A 17,957-nucleotide genomic window follows, 5' to 3' on the forward strand; every position below is an offset into this window, starting at 1 on the left:
ATTGAAATTTTCACTCTAACAAGATTTATTTATGAGTCTATATGTCGATAAATTCCGCAATCAATAATGTTCTTGGAGAAATGATTCCTTCCGAAAGGTCTCCATCTCCTCAAATTGTCCATAGTCGAAGATGGCAATATCAATAGTCCTAGGCCCAGAAAACATCAACTAAAAAGACGATTTTTATGCGTAATCGTATTTGAATCGGAATAAACCGTCCGAAAAAGAGGATCTTGCAAAATTAAAAATCAACTAAAAAAAGCGGAAACCCAAGAACTGAGAGATGGCGAAAGGAAACAGTCGCAGATAGAAGAAGACCTATCCGAACGCTAACCTCAATTCCGATCGGAGAAGAGCAGAGTCGTTGGGGTTTCGGTGTACCGAGGAAGAACGGGAGGCCATGAATTCCTCTTTGCCACGTAGCCATGCTGACACAACATGGTCTGACCAACCATGCAACGTGAAACAAACTCAAAAAGGTTGCCTTGTATTAGGCGGGCCCGAGTTCCTCGCCATCAAGCACTGCCATGTTCACAACCATGAACCCATGAGAAGCGCGGACATGCAATCCAGAACACTCCAACTTGCAAATTTGAAGATTACATGAGATTCAAGATTAATTACATATTATTCTATATAATTAGTTATTATTAAGATTTTAATCTCTATATTTTTAAATTTTATATTAAATTTTTTATATTTATAAAAATAAAATATTTAATCATGTTTCTTTACGTTCTCAATTCTATTGAAAAAAATATCATAAAATTTATCAGATTCCGTCTCACTTCAATTTATCATTCAATACATCATAAATATAAATATATTAATTTAATTTTAAAAAAAATATAAAAAAATACTTAAAATAATTAATTATTTATAAAAATAATTTATAATTAGTCTTAAAATTCATGATGATTCAATGAATTGCATACGTGAAGAAAATGTCATTATTTTAACATTATATCTCAGTATATTGTACTTTGGTTGTCTTTCTTGGCTAAGAAAGTTTCCGTAGACGTCTTTATTAGATTGCATGATATTTTAGATCGAAAACCAACGTACAGATCGTCAACCCTCGTCCTTTGATGGGCCCGCCCGATAGCTACCGTTACCCTCGACGAAGGGGCAAAATCCGATTACGTGTACGAAGGGCCGCAACAAAATCCGCACCTCCCGGCACGAATCTTCATGCACCCTGATCACCAAGAGGGCGCATCATCGACCGTCAGATCTGCCATCCGTTCCGCCATGATTGGCTCCATCGATGAAACATCGAAGACAGTATGTGCTCTGTAGCTGATCCGACGTGCCACTGATGATTCTATGCCGGTCTTTGTCACTCAATTAATCATCATTCAATTATTTAGAGCATTGGATAGCTATAAATATGTTAGGTGCTCGGCTTCAGCCTTCAATTGGGGAAGGATGTCTTCTCATTGGTGGACAATTAGAAGTCGAAGCATGCATGCGTGCCAATAATCTCTCCTCGCTGATATAATAAACTATAAAACAATCGAACTCTATATTGATTGTGGTGTTTTTAAATATATTATAGTGATTTTTGACATCTTCAAAAAAAAAATACTTTAGATTTATATGAAAAATACTATAACCGAAGACCAGTCCAATCAAAAGGACGAAAAGACATTTTGACATGTCAATGATATGAAAAATAGATTAAAAAAAATGCACGCAAAATATAAATTTATCTGATCCCAACTGTATATGTAAAGAAGCATTAAATTAATTTCTTGATATAACTATCGGACTTAGGCCTCATCAAATCATCATCATAATATATTCTTTTCTAAAAATCTATAATATGCTAAACGATGCATAACTTGATGTCATCTGTTCAGATATTTCTGTTTAATCTATAAGGTACCATATTTAATCCAAGATCACTATCAATCTACAAGGAGGAACTAGATCATTTCTTTTTTTTTTTCTATCCTTTTATAGGATCAACTAGATTGATGATGATTTAAGAAGAGAGTTGAGGAGAAAACTATAATCCCTCGACTATGTTTGCTATGAGATATACGTTTGTACGTGTCCTTAGTCCCTCTGTCATTTCAAAAAACTAACTAGATTGATAGTTTATGGAGAGAGTTGAGGAGAAAATTATAATCTAACATCACCTTGCCGAGTCCATCTCAGCGCGACCTGCCCGCCTGAGTCGTGTCCCTCGACCGTAGACTGCCGAGCCCCCCTCAGGGCGACCTGCCGCCCGAGCCACACCCCTCTACCATGTTGCTCGAGACCACGCCTGCGTGACCTGTCCGCCTGAGTCGTGCTCCTCGATCGCATGATGCCTGAGACCACGCCTGCGCAACCTGTCCGCCTACGTCGTGCTCCTCGGCCGCATGATGCCCGAGACCACGCCTGCGCAACCTGTCCTCCTACGTCGTGCTCCTCGGCTCCATGCTCCCCGAGACACACCTGCGCGGCCAGCCCACCTGCGTTGTGCTCCTCGGCTCCATGCTTCCCGAGATCACACCTGCGCGGCAAGCCCGCCTATGTCGTGCTCCTCGGCTCCATGCTCCCTGAGACACACCTGCGCGGCCAGCCCGCCTGCGTCGTGCTCCTCGGCTCCATGCTTCCCGAGATCACACCTGCATGGCTCGCCTGCCTGCGTCGTGCTCCTCGGCTCCATTTTCCCCGAGACACACCTGCGCGGCCAGCTCGCCTGTGTCGTGCTCCTCGGCTCCATGCTTCCCAAGATCACACCTGCGCGGCTAGCCCGCCTACGTCGTGCTCCTTGGCTCCATTTTCCCCGAGACACGCCGGCGCGGCTAGCCCGTCTGAAAGCTAAAGCCATGCCTCGGACTCTCGTTACAACGACCGACGCATAGCTTCTTTCCGGGGGAAAATATGATGAGGATAGTAGTTATGATAAGACTCGGCTGACGTCAGCCGACGCCTCACGCCTCGATCGACACGATTGCACTCGGTCAACCGAACCGGAACACCGGCCGAGGCGCATTAATGCCTACTCAGGCTCGGTTCTTCACGCCACGCCAACGCCCATGTCAGATGCTATCAGCCTGCCTCCTATAGGCGGGCACATCAAACAACAGTAGGCTTCCCTATAAATACCCTCTCGTTCATCAGAGAGGGAGGGACAGACACACTAAAAACACTTCTTCTCCTGAAACCCCCTCCACAATCATCGAACTTGATCGTCGGAAGGGTCGGGCCGAGCACCCCGACCCGACCTTTGTGCAGGTACGAAGCCGAAGGTCCCCGCCAGAAACAACTTTGAGCCGTGGCCTCGGGGCCGACGCGGCTCGGTTCAGGTCCGGACGACGAGGATCTCTTCGGGACGTTCCTTGAGCCCACGGGGTCGGTCTGATGTGGCGTCCGATCAGGACGGTGTGGCCGTCTCCTCCGGGCAGGAACTCCTCGCCTGTGCGTCCGGCGGGGACCTTCGACTTCGCACTTGCACAAAGGTCGGGTCGGGATGCTCGGCCCGACCCCTCCGACGATCAAGTTAGATGATTGTGGAGGGGGTTTCAAGAGAAGAAGTGTTTTTAGTGTGTTTGTCCCTCCCTCTCTGATGAACGAGATGGTATTTATAGGGAAGCTTATTGTTGTTTGATATGCCCACCTGCAGGAGGCAGGCTGATAGCGTCTGACATGGGCGTTGGCATGGCGTGAAGAACCGAGCCTGATTAGGCGTTAATACGCCTCGACCGGTGTTCCGATTCGGTTGATCGAGTGCAGTCACATCGATCGAGGCGTGAGGCGTTGACTGATGTCAGCCGAGTCTTATCATAATTACTATCCTCGTCAAAGGTTATCTGATAAGGAATCATACTTTAAGTAGACTTCGACTAAAATATTTCAATAGAATCCAATTAATTATATTATATAATAACAAAATCTAACATATATGTCAATGATCTCTCCTCGCTGATATAATAAACTATAAAATTAGTTCAAGAACAAGAATAAACTATAAAATAATCGAACTCTATATTGATTGTGGTGTTTTTAAATATATTATAGTGATTTTTGACATCTTCAAAAAAAAAAATACTTTAGATTTATATGAAAAATAGTGTAACGGAAGACCAGTCCAATCAAAAGGACGAAAAGACTTTTTGACCATGTCAATGATATGAAAAATAGATAAAAAAAAATACACGTAAAATATAAATTTGTCTGATCCCAACTGTATATGTAAAGAAGATTTAAATTGATTTCTTGATATAACAATCGCACTTGGCCTCATCAAATCATCAATCATAATATATCCTTTCCTTGATTCCAAGTATTTTTGATGGCACATTATTCATTTACTATAGAGAGGGGGCCAAGCGCTGTAGCAGCAGTTAAGCTGGGGGCCATTGGTGAAGTGACCGCATCGCAATCTCAAGTATTCCATACCCGATACGCAATTGGGGTGCCCACCGGGGCCCACCACATGACCTCCATTATTATATTGTTTTTGCCCACTGTCTCTTTGTCCGAAGCCAGCAAAGCGAACGCGAACGCGCACGCACACCGTCACCCTCGCTTCTCTCACACCCAGAGCAGCAGCAGCAGCAGCGGAGGAGGGTAGAGAGGAGCACGGAAGCGCTCGGATCTCCTCCTGAGATCCACCCCTCCGAACCGTAGCCCTCCGATCGACGCTCTACGGTGAGCGCCCTCCTCCTCCCATCTCTTCCTGCTTCCCCTTCTTTCCCAGCCTGGAACCCTCTGCGTTCTCGTGATCTCGTGAAGAAACGCCGCTCGCCTCGGGCTTTTCGCTGCCCCAACCGCCCGCATTCTCAGGGGATCGGTTTGTTGGGTACCTTTCGGCTCCATTCGAAGTGGCCTTTTAGCAATTGGCGCGTGGTTCGCTAAACGAAGGGTCTTTTTCTTCGATGCATTGCTCGGAGATGGTTATTCCTGCTTCCGATTCCGTCGATTGGAGTTAGTTCAGGTTCCAAAGGCTGCTTCTCTCTTGAGTCTCTCCGTCGTAGTTTCGCTGGGTACTGTCGACTCCATGCCCTTTTGGTGGATCTGCGGTCCGGCTTTCAACTTCCCACTCTACTTTTACTGGACAGTTGTCTCGATTACACCATATGGTAACATCATGGCTGGAGAACATGTTACTTCCTATTTTAACCAGTGACTGTCTTAAGATAAAGACTTACGGTTGGCAGGATTCGGCCTGTGTGATGTGGTTGGGGGAGATGGTGATCGTTGCATTCTTTTTGGAGTTCTTCATTTTCTTTTTACTCTACAATCTTTGAGTAGGCTTAGCTTGTTCTATGGTGTAATTTTAGTTTGATCTAAAAATGTTACTTCTTTACGTCAACCAGTCGCTATCTTAACATAAGGACATACAGTTGGCAACATATAACTTGTGTGACATGGTTAGTTACATTCTTTTTGGAGTTCTTTATTTGCTTTTTGCTCTCTACTGTTTTGGAGTAGACTCAGCTGCTTCCTTAAATGTGGTGAATTTTTAGTTTGATCTGGGAATAATTGTGGACTTGAGGCTGGAGCAGTTCACTGTTGAGGTTGTTTAGCTAGGTGTAGTTGGCCCTCAGGTGCCTTAAGAAACTTTCAGTATTTTGTGCTTTAATCCTGTCGGGAGTTCTTTTAAATTAATTCTTAGTGTGCCAATTGCACCACATGTTTCTTTACTCCATCTTGCTAGACAAAAACCCAACTCTTTTGTTTCTTTATCGCTACAGCAATCTCAGCTAGTTGGAGCGGTCTAAAATTCATACTTTGTGACAAGGACTCGCTTGTTACATGTTTCATCAGTCAGCAGGAGTAAGCTTTCTTACTGTTCTATAAGGTATAACGATCTGGCATGATTCGATTTGACCTTTCTAGTCCAGTACAGTGGAGATAGTATGTGTATGGAGTCTTCCATTGTGCAGGTTCCCTTGAGCTGTAAATGGCGGTTTCAGATACTCAGAATCCATTATTAGGTGAAACAACATGCGGATCTTTGCTGCAGCAGTTGCAGGTTATTCAATTTCTTGCAGATTTTTCTTACTTGCAATCAGCAACATGAAGCTGATTAAATGACTGTCCCTGTATTTCAGCTAATATGGGACGAGGTTGGTGAAAGTGATGAAGAACGCGATAGGATGTTGCTTCAGCTAGAGCAAGAGTGCTTAGAGGTATATAAGAGGAAAGTTGAGCAGGCTTCAAAGACAAGGGTCCTTCTTCTGCAGTCCTTGGCTGATTCGAAAGCTGAGCTTCTCAGACTGCTTTCTGCTCTTGGAGAAAAGTCTTTTGATGGCATCGTGAGTTACATTTATGTTCCTCAGAATCCAGTGGCCAAGAAATCTACCTGGATAAAAAAAGTGACCTTTTTATGACTTGCATCATATTTACAATGCATAAATTATTCATGATGGGACATTACCTTGTGCATTGGCAACACATTCTTAGATTAATTCTTTATGATGAGAGACAGGAAAGTGGTTACGCTGTAACCTACAAGCATGCTTTTGAAGTCTGCTTTAGAATATTATATTTAGATAAAAAGAAACTCTCTGAATATGGCACTGGTTCTTTTATTTATCATACAATACCATTATCTCAGCCTCCAAGACCTTAGGATATAATTAGGTATTGATCTGTATCAACTCTTGGAGCAGGAGTAGGGTTCAACTGATAGAAATAAGGTGGACTCTCTGACATATGGTTATTTCCATGCCTGAAGAGCCCTTGTTTATAGTGACATATTATTTCAACTGATAGAAACCATCAAATAATGTTGTTTATGTCGTCGGGAACAATAAATTTATTTTGAGATCAAAACAAGGTGTCAAATTTAATGGCCATTAATACCCTTCATCTTTTCTTTTTGATATCTTTCGTCGACTTTAATCATCAGAAAACTTGCATCTATTTTATGCCAACTAGTTCCATACTAATTAGGTTTGGCATACCTGTGAACACGTAAGTATCCTTCGAGAGCTGGAACTTTCCTTTTTCTAAGATTTTTTTCCAGAGTCCATCAGTGCTTATAAGTAACATAATATTGCAATAAGTTGCCTTCCAATGTAAAACTTTGTCCTGAGAAGTTGTTGTGTAGTTACTGCCTGAAATTCATAGTACACAGATACAGCATATTTGTCAGACCAGAATAGTTCTTATTTAACAAGTACAGGATTTGAACCATAACTGCAAAACCACCTATTTTTGGTTTCTGTTTCCATGATCAAAAATTGGATTTTTAATTAATAACAGTTGCTAATTCATATGTTTCAGCCTGATAAATCCTCTGGCACAATCAAGGAGCAACTAGCAGCTATAGCACCACTTCTGGAGCAACTGTGCAAGCAGAAAGAGGATAGGATAAGAGAATTTGCTGATGTGCAACTGCAAATTGAGAAGATCCGTGGAGAAATTGCTGGAACTTCAATAATTGGTGAGCAAATGAGGACACCAACAGTTGATGAGGAGGATTTGTCACTGAAAAAGCTGGATGAGTATCAGCAACAACTGCAAGAACTTCAGAAAGAAAAGGTTCCTTGTCATAGTGATGTTGCTGAGTTTATCTTGAAAGGATGATTCCTGTGGTAACATTTGCATGTATAATTCTGCAGAGTGATAGGCTGCACAAGATCCTTGATTTTGTTAGCACAGTTCATGATCTGTGTGCTGTTCTGGGGTTGGATTTCTTCAGTACGGTAACTGAAGTTCATCCTAGCTTAAATGACTCTGTTAGTGTACAATCAAAGAGCATCAGTAATGATACCTTATCCAAGCTTTCTGGGATGGTCATGGTGCTTAAAGAAGATAAAAAAATGCGACTAAAAAAGGTAAGTTCTACAATGCAGCATCATATTGGCTCTTCAGTAGTTCTTTTCAGCTTTATGCTAATGGATAAACAACATAACTGTACACTTCACTGGATTCAATCCTAGTTTTGGTGTTTGGACAGCATTCCTTTCAAACTTTTCAATCTCCTGATTGTGCTCGGGGTCTACCACTATTTGAAATTCTAAACTTCCACATGTATTGGCATGTTATGACAATCGAGCATTCATCTGTTTTAGATGTAATGTTGTTAATGATTCTGGCTTGTTATATTGATGTCTATAGTTTGATCAAATGGGTATTGTCTTGTATTAGAAAAATGATATTGGAATTAACTGCTGGTTTTGTTGCATGCTGACTCTAAATAGCAACTGAAATCCCGGATCATAATCTTTGACATTCTTTTCTGTATCGGACATGTTAATTTTGTATTTGTTAAACATCCCGGTTCATAATCTTTGACATTCTTTTCTGTATCAGACATGTTAATTTTGTATTTGTTAACATCAGGAATGAGGTTCATTTATCGGAGTAGATCTCCATGATTTCACATGTCAATTCTTCATGGAGCATATCCTAAAAGAAAGTGAGATTAGATTATACTCCGTGGTGCACCATGATTATGATTTAGCAACTAATTTTGTGTTAACTTGTTGTTTCCAATTACCCGCATTCCTTTCTGCAAGATACAGCTTTTTCCTGTTCTAGTTCATATGAGGAGCATTCTTTTCTCTATATTCTTGATCGAAGCCCTTCTTTCATTGGCTATACCAAATTTATTCGGACTTTAATTTCTTGCTGGGCATTAAGCCATGGAAATTTCTTCCACAGGCTTCCATTTGATGGACCAGAAATTCAGTTCATTGTTCTACATCCTTACATTTGCTACTTCAACAAGAACAAGCATAGTTATTACTATTTGGTATCAGCTGTATATTTCTGAGATTTAGCTCTTTCAAGAGCAATATCACTAGTCAAATCCAGGGCCATCAAATTTGTTTTAAGTTGCTAACATCTGCAAAAATCCACATCCTTATTTGATATTCCCAATTATTATGCTGGTCGAGTTACCTAGTGCAACCTTATTCTTGAGGCTTGGGATTACCATGAAAAGGATGCAATAGTATGCATGTGTAAGCAAAAGCGAGCTTAAAATATATCTGGAATTTTTAAAACGTATCACTTTTTCATCTTTAAATGACCTTAGAAGTGTTACTAATAAAGTAGAGTTGTCCATGTTCTTCCCTTTTTGATATGTGGCAGTCTCCTCTCTTGCCTAAATTTATCTTGCCTTGGAATTCAGCTTGGGGTTTATTTGTCAAGTCATCTCTATTGGATTGAGTTTCTGTCACAGAACATGTGATTATATGGAGAGAATATAACGAATAATATATGTGTAAACTATGTGCTGTTGATCAGATAAAACATAATTTCATTATTGTGTTTAGATGATGAGGCAGGAATAAACATGTTTATAGGTAATAATATTTTCCGTTCTATTGTTATCATCTCTTTTCTTCTGATGTTTGGCTTCACATTTTATATCAATTAGAAAATGCATGAGCTAGTTTTGAGTTTTGCTTTTATTCCCTTTTCAGCTTCAAGAGTTAGCTGCTCAGCTTACTGATCTTTGGAATCTGATGGATACACCAATGGAAGAGCAGAGTCTGTTTAGTCATGTAACCAGTAATATGTCTGCTACAGTGGATGAGGTCACTGTTCCTGGAGCTCTCGCCCTTGACCTGATTGAGCAGGTTAGTTAGAAGAGAATTCTTAATGATGCTCAACTTTTTTGCATCGTACAATTGAGTCGATGCTAAAGTTCTTTTTTTTTTTCATTTTTCTTCTGTTGTTGCACATATTCTCTCTTTCTATGTCAAGGCTGAAGTGGAAGTTGAAAGGTTAGATCAGCTAAAGGCAAGCAAGATGAAGGAAATAGCTTTCAAGAAACAAACTGAACTTGAAGACATTTACACTCATGCTCATGTAGACATCAATTCTGCAGCTGCAAGAGATAAAATATTGGCTCTAATTGACTCTGGAAATGTTGAACCTTCAGACTTACTAGCAGAAATGGATAACCAGATATTGAAAGCTAAAGAGGAAGCAATGAGCAGGAAAGAAATTTTGGAAAAGGTTGAAAAATGGATGTCAGCATGCGAAGAAGAAAGCTGGCTTGAAGACTATAATCGGGTACCAACAGTAACTTGCTATCATGTTTACATATTCTTACACTTGCAATTTTTTATGCATTACTAATTTATTATTCTGCTCGGTGGCCACCTTGATCTCCAAGGCCAACAGTATTCTGTTATACATCTTTTCAAATTTCCTGACTTTGTGATAAAAATCTTCTGTTGATGGAAGGTAAGATCTAATTCCGACAAGAGCAATTGTCTCTCTACACTGTGTCTTATGTTGATGCGCACACATTTGTTGATGTTGCTTTATGCTAATCATTTTTCTGTTTGTAACTTGTAGTTGCTTCTGGGTATATGTTCTTTCATATCAAGTTTCTTTTAGCATGCTATGACAACCTAAAAGTTGAAGAAGTTTCTTACAAAGACCAGCTTGAAGTGTTATATAATTGCTACTAGAACATGACATCTGACATTTAGCTTGTCCATGTAGTCTCTTTGTGCATAATTGAACTTGAGAAATTATTAGAATAAAGAAGGGAATCTACAATGGAATAGTTCCTTTCTGTGGTCCAAGCAATTCTCTTGACCCATGATAAAATTCCAACCAAATCTGACTTGTGTGATGTATGATTTCGTTTTTCAGGATGATAACAGATATAACTCGAGTAGAGGTGCACATTTAAATCTGAAGCGTGCTGAAAAAGCTCGTGTATTGGTTAACAAGATTCCAGGTATCTTTGTAAAACCTTGTTGAGGTCTATCAATTTTGTATCTCTTATTATGATCAAATTTCTGAAAGAAAATTTATGCCTTCTGGCAAGAATTGTTTTCAATGCACTTGTAGAGGATAAGTAGGTGGCTGCTTTTCCATATAGACAAGCAATGGATATTTTCATTTCCAGGTTCCTTATCCTATTAAAGGTGCACTTAACACTGGAGCAGTATGATAAATGCTCTATCAGGTGGGAAAAAATATATAGATGCAAGGGTTTATAGCAAATATATTTTAGTACCTGCACAAGCATTAATGATCGATATTTTAGTATGTTGCTATCATATTTTAACATATTGATAGCTTGCCTCAAAAGATTGGTAATGTGTTAACAACTGCAATTATTGGATGGAGTCATTGGCAAGTGAACATTGCAATTGCCAAATATATGACCAAGCTTTCAGCTAAGGTGATTATTCAAACTGCCAAAGATGTGAAATCCTTTGCTTTCCTGTATTCCTAATCCTAGAAAACAAGGTAATTTTCTCCATAACTGAGGAATGCTGGCTTCTCATCATCTGTATTACTTTTCTTAAAGGATCATTCTGGTGCATTTTTATTTCCAATATCATCAGAATCAGATTGAGACTGTGCATTTTACTAGCTCCTTGATAGCTAAAAGATCCTGGTTGGGACAAGTAACAGAAAACATGAGTGCCAATCAATGTTCCTCTTTAGTAGATTGATTCTGCAGCTGATTTTTATGATTAGAAATTGATCTACAGTTAAGTCTGTAATGGCTGGAAAATCATTTCAAAATGTTTTAATGACTTGACACCATTTGTTTTTTCAGCTCTTGTTGATATGCTGGTTGCCAAAACTCGTACATGGGAGGAGGATCGTGGCATGTCATTCACCTACGATGGTGTTCCACTTCCTGCGATGCTAGATGAATACACCATGCTTAGGCAGGAAAGAGAGGGGGAGAAACGAAAGCAAAGGGTAATTTTCAGCTTGTTCAATGTTCATGATGGTCTACTAACCCTAATTCATGGCCAGTCACAGGTCATGAGGCTTATATTTCCTTGCTTTGTGCTCATAAACAGGATCAAAAGCGCATCCATGAGCAACTTGCCACCGAACAAGAAGCTTTGTTCGGTTCAAGGCCAAGTCCTGCCAGGCCGCTTGGTCCGAAGAAGGTGGTGGGGCCTCGCCCAAATGGCAGTACATCAAATGGGACCCCAAGCCGGCGGCTATCCCTCAATGCCCATCAAGGCAGTGTTAACGGTGTTCGATCTATGAGCAGGGATGGAAAGCGAGACAGCAACAGGACTGCAGCTCCAGTGAACTACGTCAAGGAGGAGGCAGCCTCCCAAATGTCTGCCACTGAACAAGCTCCAGCTTCACCATGACTACATTTGCACCTCTTCTCCTTCTCAATTGATGCAGTCGTTGTTAGGTTGTGATAAGTTGATCTACTTGACCGAGGAATCAGCTCTATACTTATAAACTGTGTCCTGCTTACTTTCCGAACATAATATTTGTCATTGTAATTAAATAAACATGCCTTGTATTACTTCATTTCTGGTGAAGACTATGCTTAATTAACAGAATTCATGCATATATGGAATTAGCTTTATATATATATAAATATATTATTTTCCTAGAGCGGGTCTAAACTTTCAAAAATTTTCGTAGAGTGTTTTTGTTTTTATAAATGATTATTTTACTCTTTAACGCTCATCAATCTATTTTTGTCTTTGTCCTGAACCTCATGTCATCTCTATCATCACTTGTGATGATGACGATCTCATTCGATCCATCTCCTCTACCTAGACTCTAAATTGATTTTTTTCTCATGACAAGGGATAATTGAAAATTTTTTAAAAATAAAATATTTTTTAAGAATTCCTCGTGTGTATATATATATATATATATATATATATATATATATATATATATATATATATATATACCGGAGCCTTTTTTTAAACCCCCGTGCACGGGAAACTAGCCGTTGCGGTATCAACGACGTCGCCGTCTCTTCCAACGGCTACTTAAATCGCCTCTTCTTCTTCTTGGTTGTTGTTCGTCTTCTTGTTCTTTCTTTCCCTAAGCCAAAATGATGGTGGAATCCTCTTCACTTCCTCCTCTTCCCCCTCCACTGGCGTCGGCTGCACAGCCCCCGATCCCCACCCCTCCGGCCACCGACAGGAGGCCCCGCCGGCCCCGTGCTAGGGAGGTCACCTCTCGCTACCTGTCCCCCTCCCCTTCCTCCTCCTCCTCCTCCTCCTCCTGTTCGTCTTCCGAAGCCCAACACTTCGCTGCGTCTCCGAGGAATGTTTGCCCCGCCGTCTCCCTCCTCCCACTCCTCCCCAAGAAGCCGCAGAAGCATCACGAACCCCCGGAGGCCGACGAGAACCAGCCCCTGGCATCCACCCGGCGCAGCGTGGAGACGCCCCTCCCCGTCTCCACCAAGCCTCCCGCCACCCTCAAGAAGAAGGCCGTCGTCCGGTTGTTCGCGGACAACAATGCCGGTACCGGTGCAGCGGAGCAGCCACCGCGGCCGGGTGATACGAAGCGGAGGCCGAGGCCGGGAACCCCGATGCCGCCCCACCTTGTCGCGGATGGCACCAGCGTCGGGAGAAGGAACCCCCGCCCTCCCACGCCGGCCCGGGTGAGCCCGTTTCCGTTCGAGGGCAACAGCTACGGTCATGGAAGCGGCGATAATCGGCTCGAGGAGACCTTGTCGGAGAATTCTTTCTCGGATTCAGAGACTTGCAGCGTTAGCAGCCAGGGCGGCCTCTGCGACAGCCCGCCCCTCCTCCCCCCTGCGTCTTGCAGATCGAGGCCGGTGGCCGAGGTCCGGTCCTCCATGCCGGAGGCCGACCTCCTGTCGGCCAGACGCGCCACGGAAGCGTGTTCCAGCCGACAAACCGGCGCCGAAGACTCTGCTTGTAGGGCGTCGACCAGCTCGTTCTGCCTCCGATCCCTAACCTCGGCCATGTCCTGCCGTCAGCAGCAGCATCCGCTCAATTTGAGCAAGTCCGTCAATAGGCCCCTTTTCTCGTCAAAGCCGCCGCAACCTCCGACTGCTAAATCCATCACGGAGGTGAAGAAGGGGAAGAAGGAGTCGAGCCGGAAGGAGGAAGTCCATGTGCTTAAGCTACTCGACAACCATTACGTGCAGTGGAGGTTCATTAACGCCAAAGCACGAGCAGCAATGGAAGCTCGGAGAATTGCTGCCGAGGTTGGTGAACGTTGCGGCTCCATCAACAATTTGAGCTGATTTCTCATCGATCATCACACAAATACTGAACAGATTGTATTGTTTTCAGAGATCACTGCACGGGCTTTCGGCGACGATCGCAGAGCTCCAAAGCTCCGTTACTGAGAAGAAGATCCAACTCGAACAACTCAAGAGAAGAGAAAGTCTATCGTCCATCATCCGCTGTCAGGTAAGGCCTGTTCTTCTTATATGTGTGGATTTCAATTCTCTCCTCATCTGCATTGGATCACTCTGCTCTGATCCACGCAAAGGGTGTTTGTTGATTCAGAAGGTTTCAATGCTTGCAATAGGCAAAGTTTTTGAACCAGGGTTAGGATTTCAATCCAGCTACAATTTTAACACCCCATTTAATCCGATATCAAAAATGGTAAAAAGATATGTTAACCGTCGTTGTTTTAGACGATTTTTGGACCAGTAGTATAGGCTCAACAAACTAATAGGTTAGTTATCCCATCAGACTAGGTCGATACTATCAAAGCTGACAGGCATATGGCGAATGACTCAAGTAGGTAAGGATGACGACTAGTACCCATGGATGAAGTTAAAAGGCATGTTACCCTGATTTAATCGTGCATCAAAAGTGATAAAAGATGGGTCTATGGTCATTAATTTAGGTTTAAACATTTTTGAACTAGTGATTTAGACATGTTAATAGGTTGATACTATAAAAGCCGACGGGCATACAGCGAATGACTCAAGTAGGTAAGGATGACGACTACCCATAGATGAAGTTAAAAGGCATGTTACCCTGGTTTAATCGTGCATCAAAAGTGATAGAAGATGGGTCTACGGTCATTAATTTAGGTTTAAACACTTTTGAACTAGTGATTTAGACATGTTAATAGGTTGATACTATCAAAGCCGACGGGCATACAGCGAATGACTCAAGTAGGTAAGGATGACGACTACCCATGGGTGAAGTTAAAAGACATGTTACCCTAGTTTAATCGTGCATCAAAAGTGATAGAAGATGGGTCTACGGTCATTAATTTAGGTTTAAACATTTTTGAACTAGTGATTTAGACATGTTAATAGGTTGATACTATCAAAGCCGATGGGCATACAGTGAATGACTCAAGTCGGTAAGGATGATGACTACCCATGGATGAAGTTAAAAGGCATGTTACCTTGGTTTAATCGTGCATCAAAAGTGATAGAAGATAGGTCTACGGTCATTAATTTAGGTTTAAACATTTTTGAACTAGTGATTTAGACATGTTAATAGGTTGATACTATCAAAGCCAACGGGCATACAACGAATGACTCAAGTAGGTAAGGATGACGACTACTACCCATGGATGAAGTTAAAAGGCATGTTACCCTGGTTTAATCGTGCATCAAAAGCGATAAAAGATGGGTCTACGGTCATTAATTTAGGTTTAAACATTTTTGAACTAGTGATTTAGACATGTTAATAGGTTGATACTATCAAAGCCGACGGGCATACAGCGAATGACTCAAGTAGGTAAGGATGACTACCTACTCAAAAGACTCGAGTAGGTAAGGATGAAGTTAAAAGACACATTACCCTATTTAATCGCACATCAAAAGTGATAGAACTAGTGATTTAGCCTACGATCATTAATTTGGGTTTAAATATTTTTGAACTAGTGATTTAGACAGGTTAATAGGTCAATCATCGTGTGACAATAATGATATTGTTGCTACTCATGCATCAGATTTCCCAGGTTCACTACTCTGATTTCATCAGAAACAGCAGTATTCCGGAGTAAACTAAACTAGCAGGATAAGAAAATTGCAAAATTTAAGCATCTAGTGAAGTAATTTTGGCAAATCCAACAACAGGTGATGAACCAAGTGTGCTTGCAGCATGATGACAATGATCGACTCTTTTTATGTGTGGCCTCAATCCTCATGTAGGAGCATTACTAGGAGGACCTTCTTTCTCTTCTTTTCTTTTTTATCCTTTGAGGGATGCAAAAACATATAAATCCATTTCCATGATAAATGCAAAAACATATAACATCTTGTTCGTGATCATATACTAATAGAATCATGGTCCTCTGCTCCTAGATGCTGCATTTGGATGAGTGGACAGTTCTTGAAGACGAATATTCAAGTTCTCTTTCAGGAGCAACAAAGGCTCTTCAGGATGCTTCACTTAGACTCCCAATTAATGGGAATGTGAAGGTACAACATCTTTGGGTTAATTTCTCTATGAATCATAACATTTTACTCCCTTTTTTTTTTCTCTTTTTGGTTGATTTTAAATTATATATGATCTTTTTTTCAGGTTGATAATAGAGAACTCAAAGAAGTTCTAGACTATGCATTACTAATGCTGGAATCACTTTCTCCATGTGTGGAAAATTTTCTACCAAAGGTAAAATTTGTTGGATATATAACTGCATGCATGATTTCTAACTTCTTCTAAAAAGAATTTGAGAATCTTCGTTACTAATCTACCTGCCATATGTTCTCCTTAGTTCTGCAGGCTTGTTCTTCCATAAACCAATGTTTATCATATCACTCACATACGCAATATTTCTGTTTTTCATTATTTTTTTTTTTTATAAGGTTGTTTGATACATGATTCTGTAACCAAGTCGATGCTCCTAAATGCCAAACTTGTGACGTGCAAGAGAAATATAAAGTTCTGTTTAAGTACTGAGAGGGTTGACTCTTTTTCGAAGGCTGACTAAAATTTTTTGAACTGCATGAGCATGTCTTATGTGATGAATTAGGCATTTAGTTTACTGAATGATTACTTCAAATGAACTTTCAAGTATTTGTAAATTATGTTACCAATATATCAAGAAATTTTATCAAGAATTAGACACCTAAACCAATGACTAACTTCTGATGAACAGTCTCTGTCTCTGTCTCTCTCTCTTCTCTCCTCTCTCCCCTTGTGTCTTTGGTACATGAGCCTTCCACCTAGTGATTACTTGTGAATGCCAAACTTGTAACTGTGAAAGAAAAGTATAAAGTTCTATCAAGTGCTGGGGACTCTTTTTTTAAAGGTTAGCTAAGTTCTTTTGAACTGCATAAGTACGTCTTATGTGAAAGACTATTTACCAAGATTTGATAAATCATGTCACCAACTCACCTAATTTTCTTTTAGACTGTAGTAAAGATTTAACTTTGCTAAGTTGCAGCTTGTAGTCCTTCTTTGTCTTTGATGTTCTACCATGTTTATCTTTACATTGCTAGACTCTTATAATGGATTACTCTTACAACAGACAGCAGATATTGATAATGTAGCTTCAGATCTCGCAAGTGTAATCAGTACTCAGAAAACTCTAGTTGAGGAATGTGGAAATCTTTTATCGGAGGCACATAGGTTGCAGGTTAGCCTAGTTTCACCAAAGATGGTGCTTACATCCATTTTATGAGGCAACTCTTAGTAGTTGTGGAATCTGGCAAAAAGAAGTTTAATCTTTTTAATACTGTTGTTTTCAGGTGAAGGAATGCAGTTTGAGGACCCAACTTATTCAAGTAAAGCAGCACAATGTATACTCAAGTACAGTACTTCAGGTCTCTTAAGCATTCCAACTGTCAGGAAAACCATATGTTATTTTTTCATTCTTTGAGTTCATTGAGATGCCACTGTGTCAATAAGAACAACCGTCAGAAAGGAGAGAGTTTCCAGTGAAGACAGTGACATCCATTCATTATGAGGCTAGATCTAGTATCTCAACTTTTGTACATCAACTTTTCTTGTATGGAAACATTTTCAAACCATGGATGAACAGTTTCAGAATAAGGTCTTGTGTCTTCTGGTGCTTCAGTTGTTAGTCTGATTTCTGAAGAGAGTACACGATTCATGGATCTAGGGAAGAAGAAAAAACCCAAAACTTGGTCCCCTTGTTGGCTAAGATTTAACTTTGAGCTAAGCTAGAAACTACAGGAAACTAGATTCAGATTGATATTGATAAATGCTATGGAGGGACAAATCATGAAGCCAACTGAAACAAGGTGCCTTTGATTTGTTTTCAGAATTGTATCAAACATAATGTATCATGCTCAATGATATTTTTCTTTTAACTCAAAGCTGGTGTCTTTATATGGA

At 40.8% G+C, this 17,957-nt stretch overlaps 2 protein-coding genes across 3 annotated transcripts; both read left to right on the forward strand.

Annotated features, from left to right (window-relative positions):
* Nucleotides 1-4,464: 4,464 nt before the first annotated feature.
* Nucleotides 4,465-12,256, forward strand: LOC103983267 (65-kDa microtubule-associated protein 1). Of its 2 annotated transcripts, none has more exons than XM_009400492.3 (11): nucleotides 4,465-4,647; nucleotides 5,694-5,800; nucleotides 5,886-5,974; nucleotides 6,054-6,257; nucleotides 7,231-7,488; nucleotides 7,569-7,784; nucleotides 9,381-9,536; nucleotides 9,664-9,975; nucleotides 10,567-10,654; nucleotides 11,489-11,637; nucleotides 11,742-12,256. In XM_009400492.3, exons 3-11 carry the CDS (start codon nucleotides 5,903-5,905, stop codon nucleotides 12,045-12,047), a joined length of 1,761 nt encoding a protein of 586 aa, XP_009398767.2. In that variant the 5' UTR covers nucleotides 4,465-4,647; nucleotides 5,694-5,800; nucleotides 5,886-5,902; the 3' UTR covers nucleotides 12,048-12,256. The 2 variants fall into 2 exon arrangements, with proteins under 2 accessions (XP_009398767.2, XP_064961647.1); XM_065105575.1 differs by lacking the exon at nucleotides 4,465-4,647 and adding an exon at nucleotides 4,679-4,933.
* Nucleotides 12,257-12,740: 484 nt separating this feature from the next.
* LOC103983266 (protein ENDOSPERM DEFECTIVE 1-like) lies at nucleotides 12,741-17,916 on the forward strand. The gene is made up of 6 exons (XM_009400491.3): nucleotides 12,741-13,885; nucleotides 13,974-14,093; nucleotides 15,959-16,075; nucleotides 16,179-16,268; nucleotides 17,128-17,235; nucleotides 17,348-17,916. The coding sequence occupies exons 1-6, from the start codon at nucleotides 12,758-12,760 to the stop codon at nucleotides 17,429-17,431; spliced, it is 1,647 nt and encodes a 548-aa protein (XP_009398766.2). The 5' UTR covers nucleotides 12,741-12,757; the 3' UTR covers nucleotides 17,432-17,916.
* The last annotated feature ends 41 nt before the right edge of the window (nucleotides 17,917-17,957 follow it).

The sequence above is a fragment of the Musa acuminata genome, chromosome BXJ2-4, assembly GCF_036884655.1.
Source record: "Musa acuminata AAA Group cultivar baxijiao chromosome BXJ2-4, Cavendish_Baxijiao_AAA, whole genome shotgun sequence".
NCBI classification, from domain to species: Eukaryota; Viridiplantae; Streptophyta; class Magnoliopsida; order Zingiberales; family Musaceae; genus Musa; species Musa acuminata.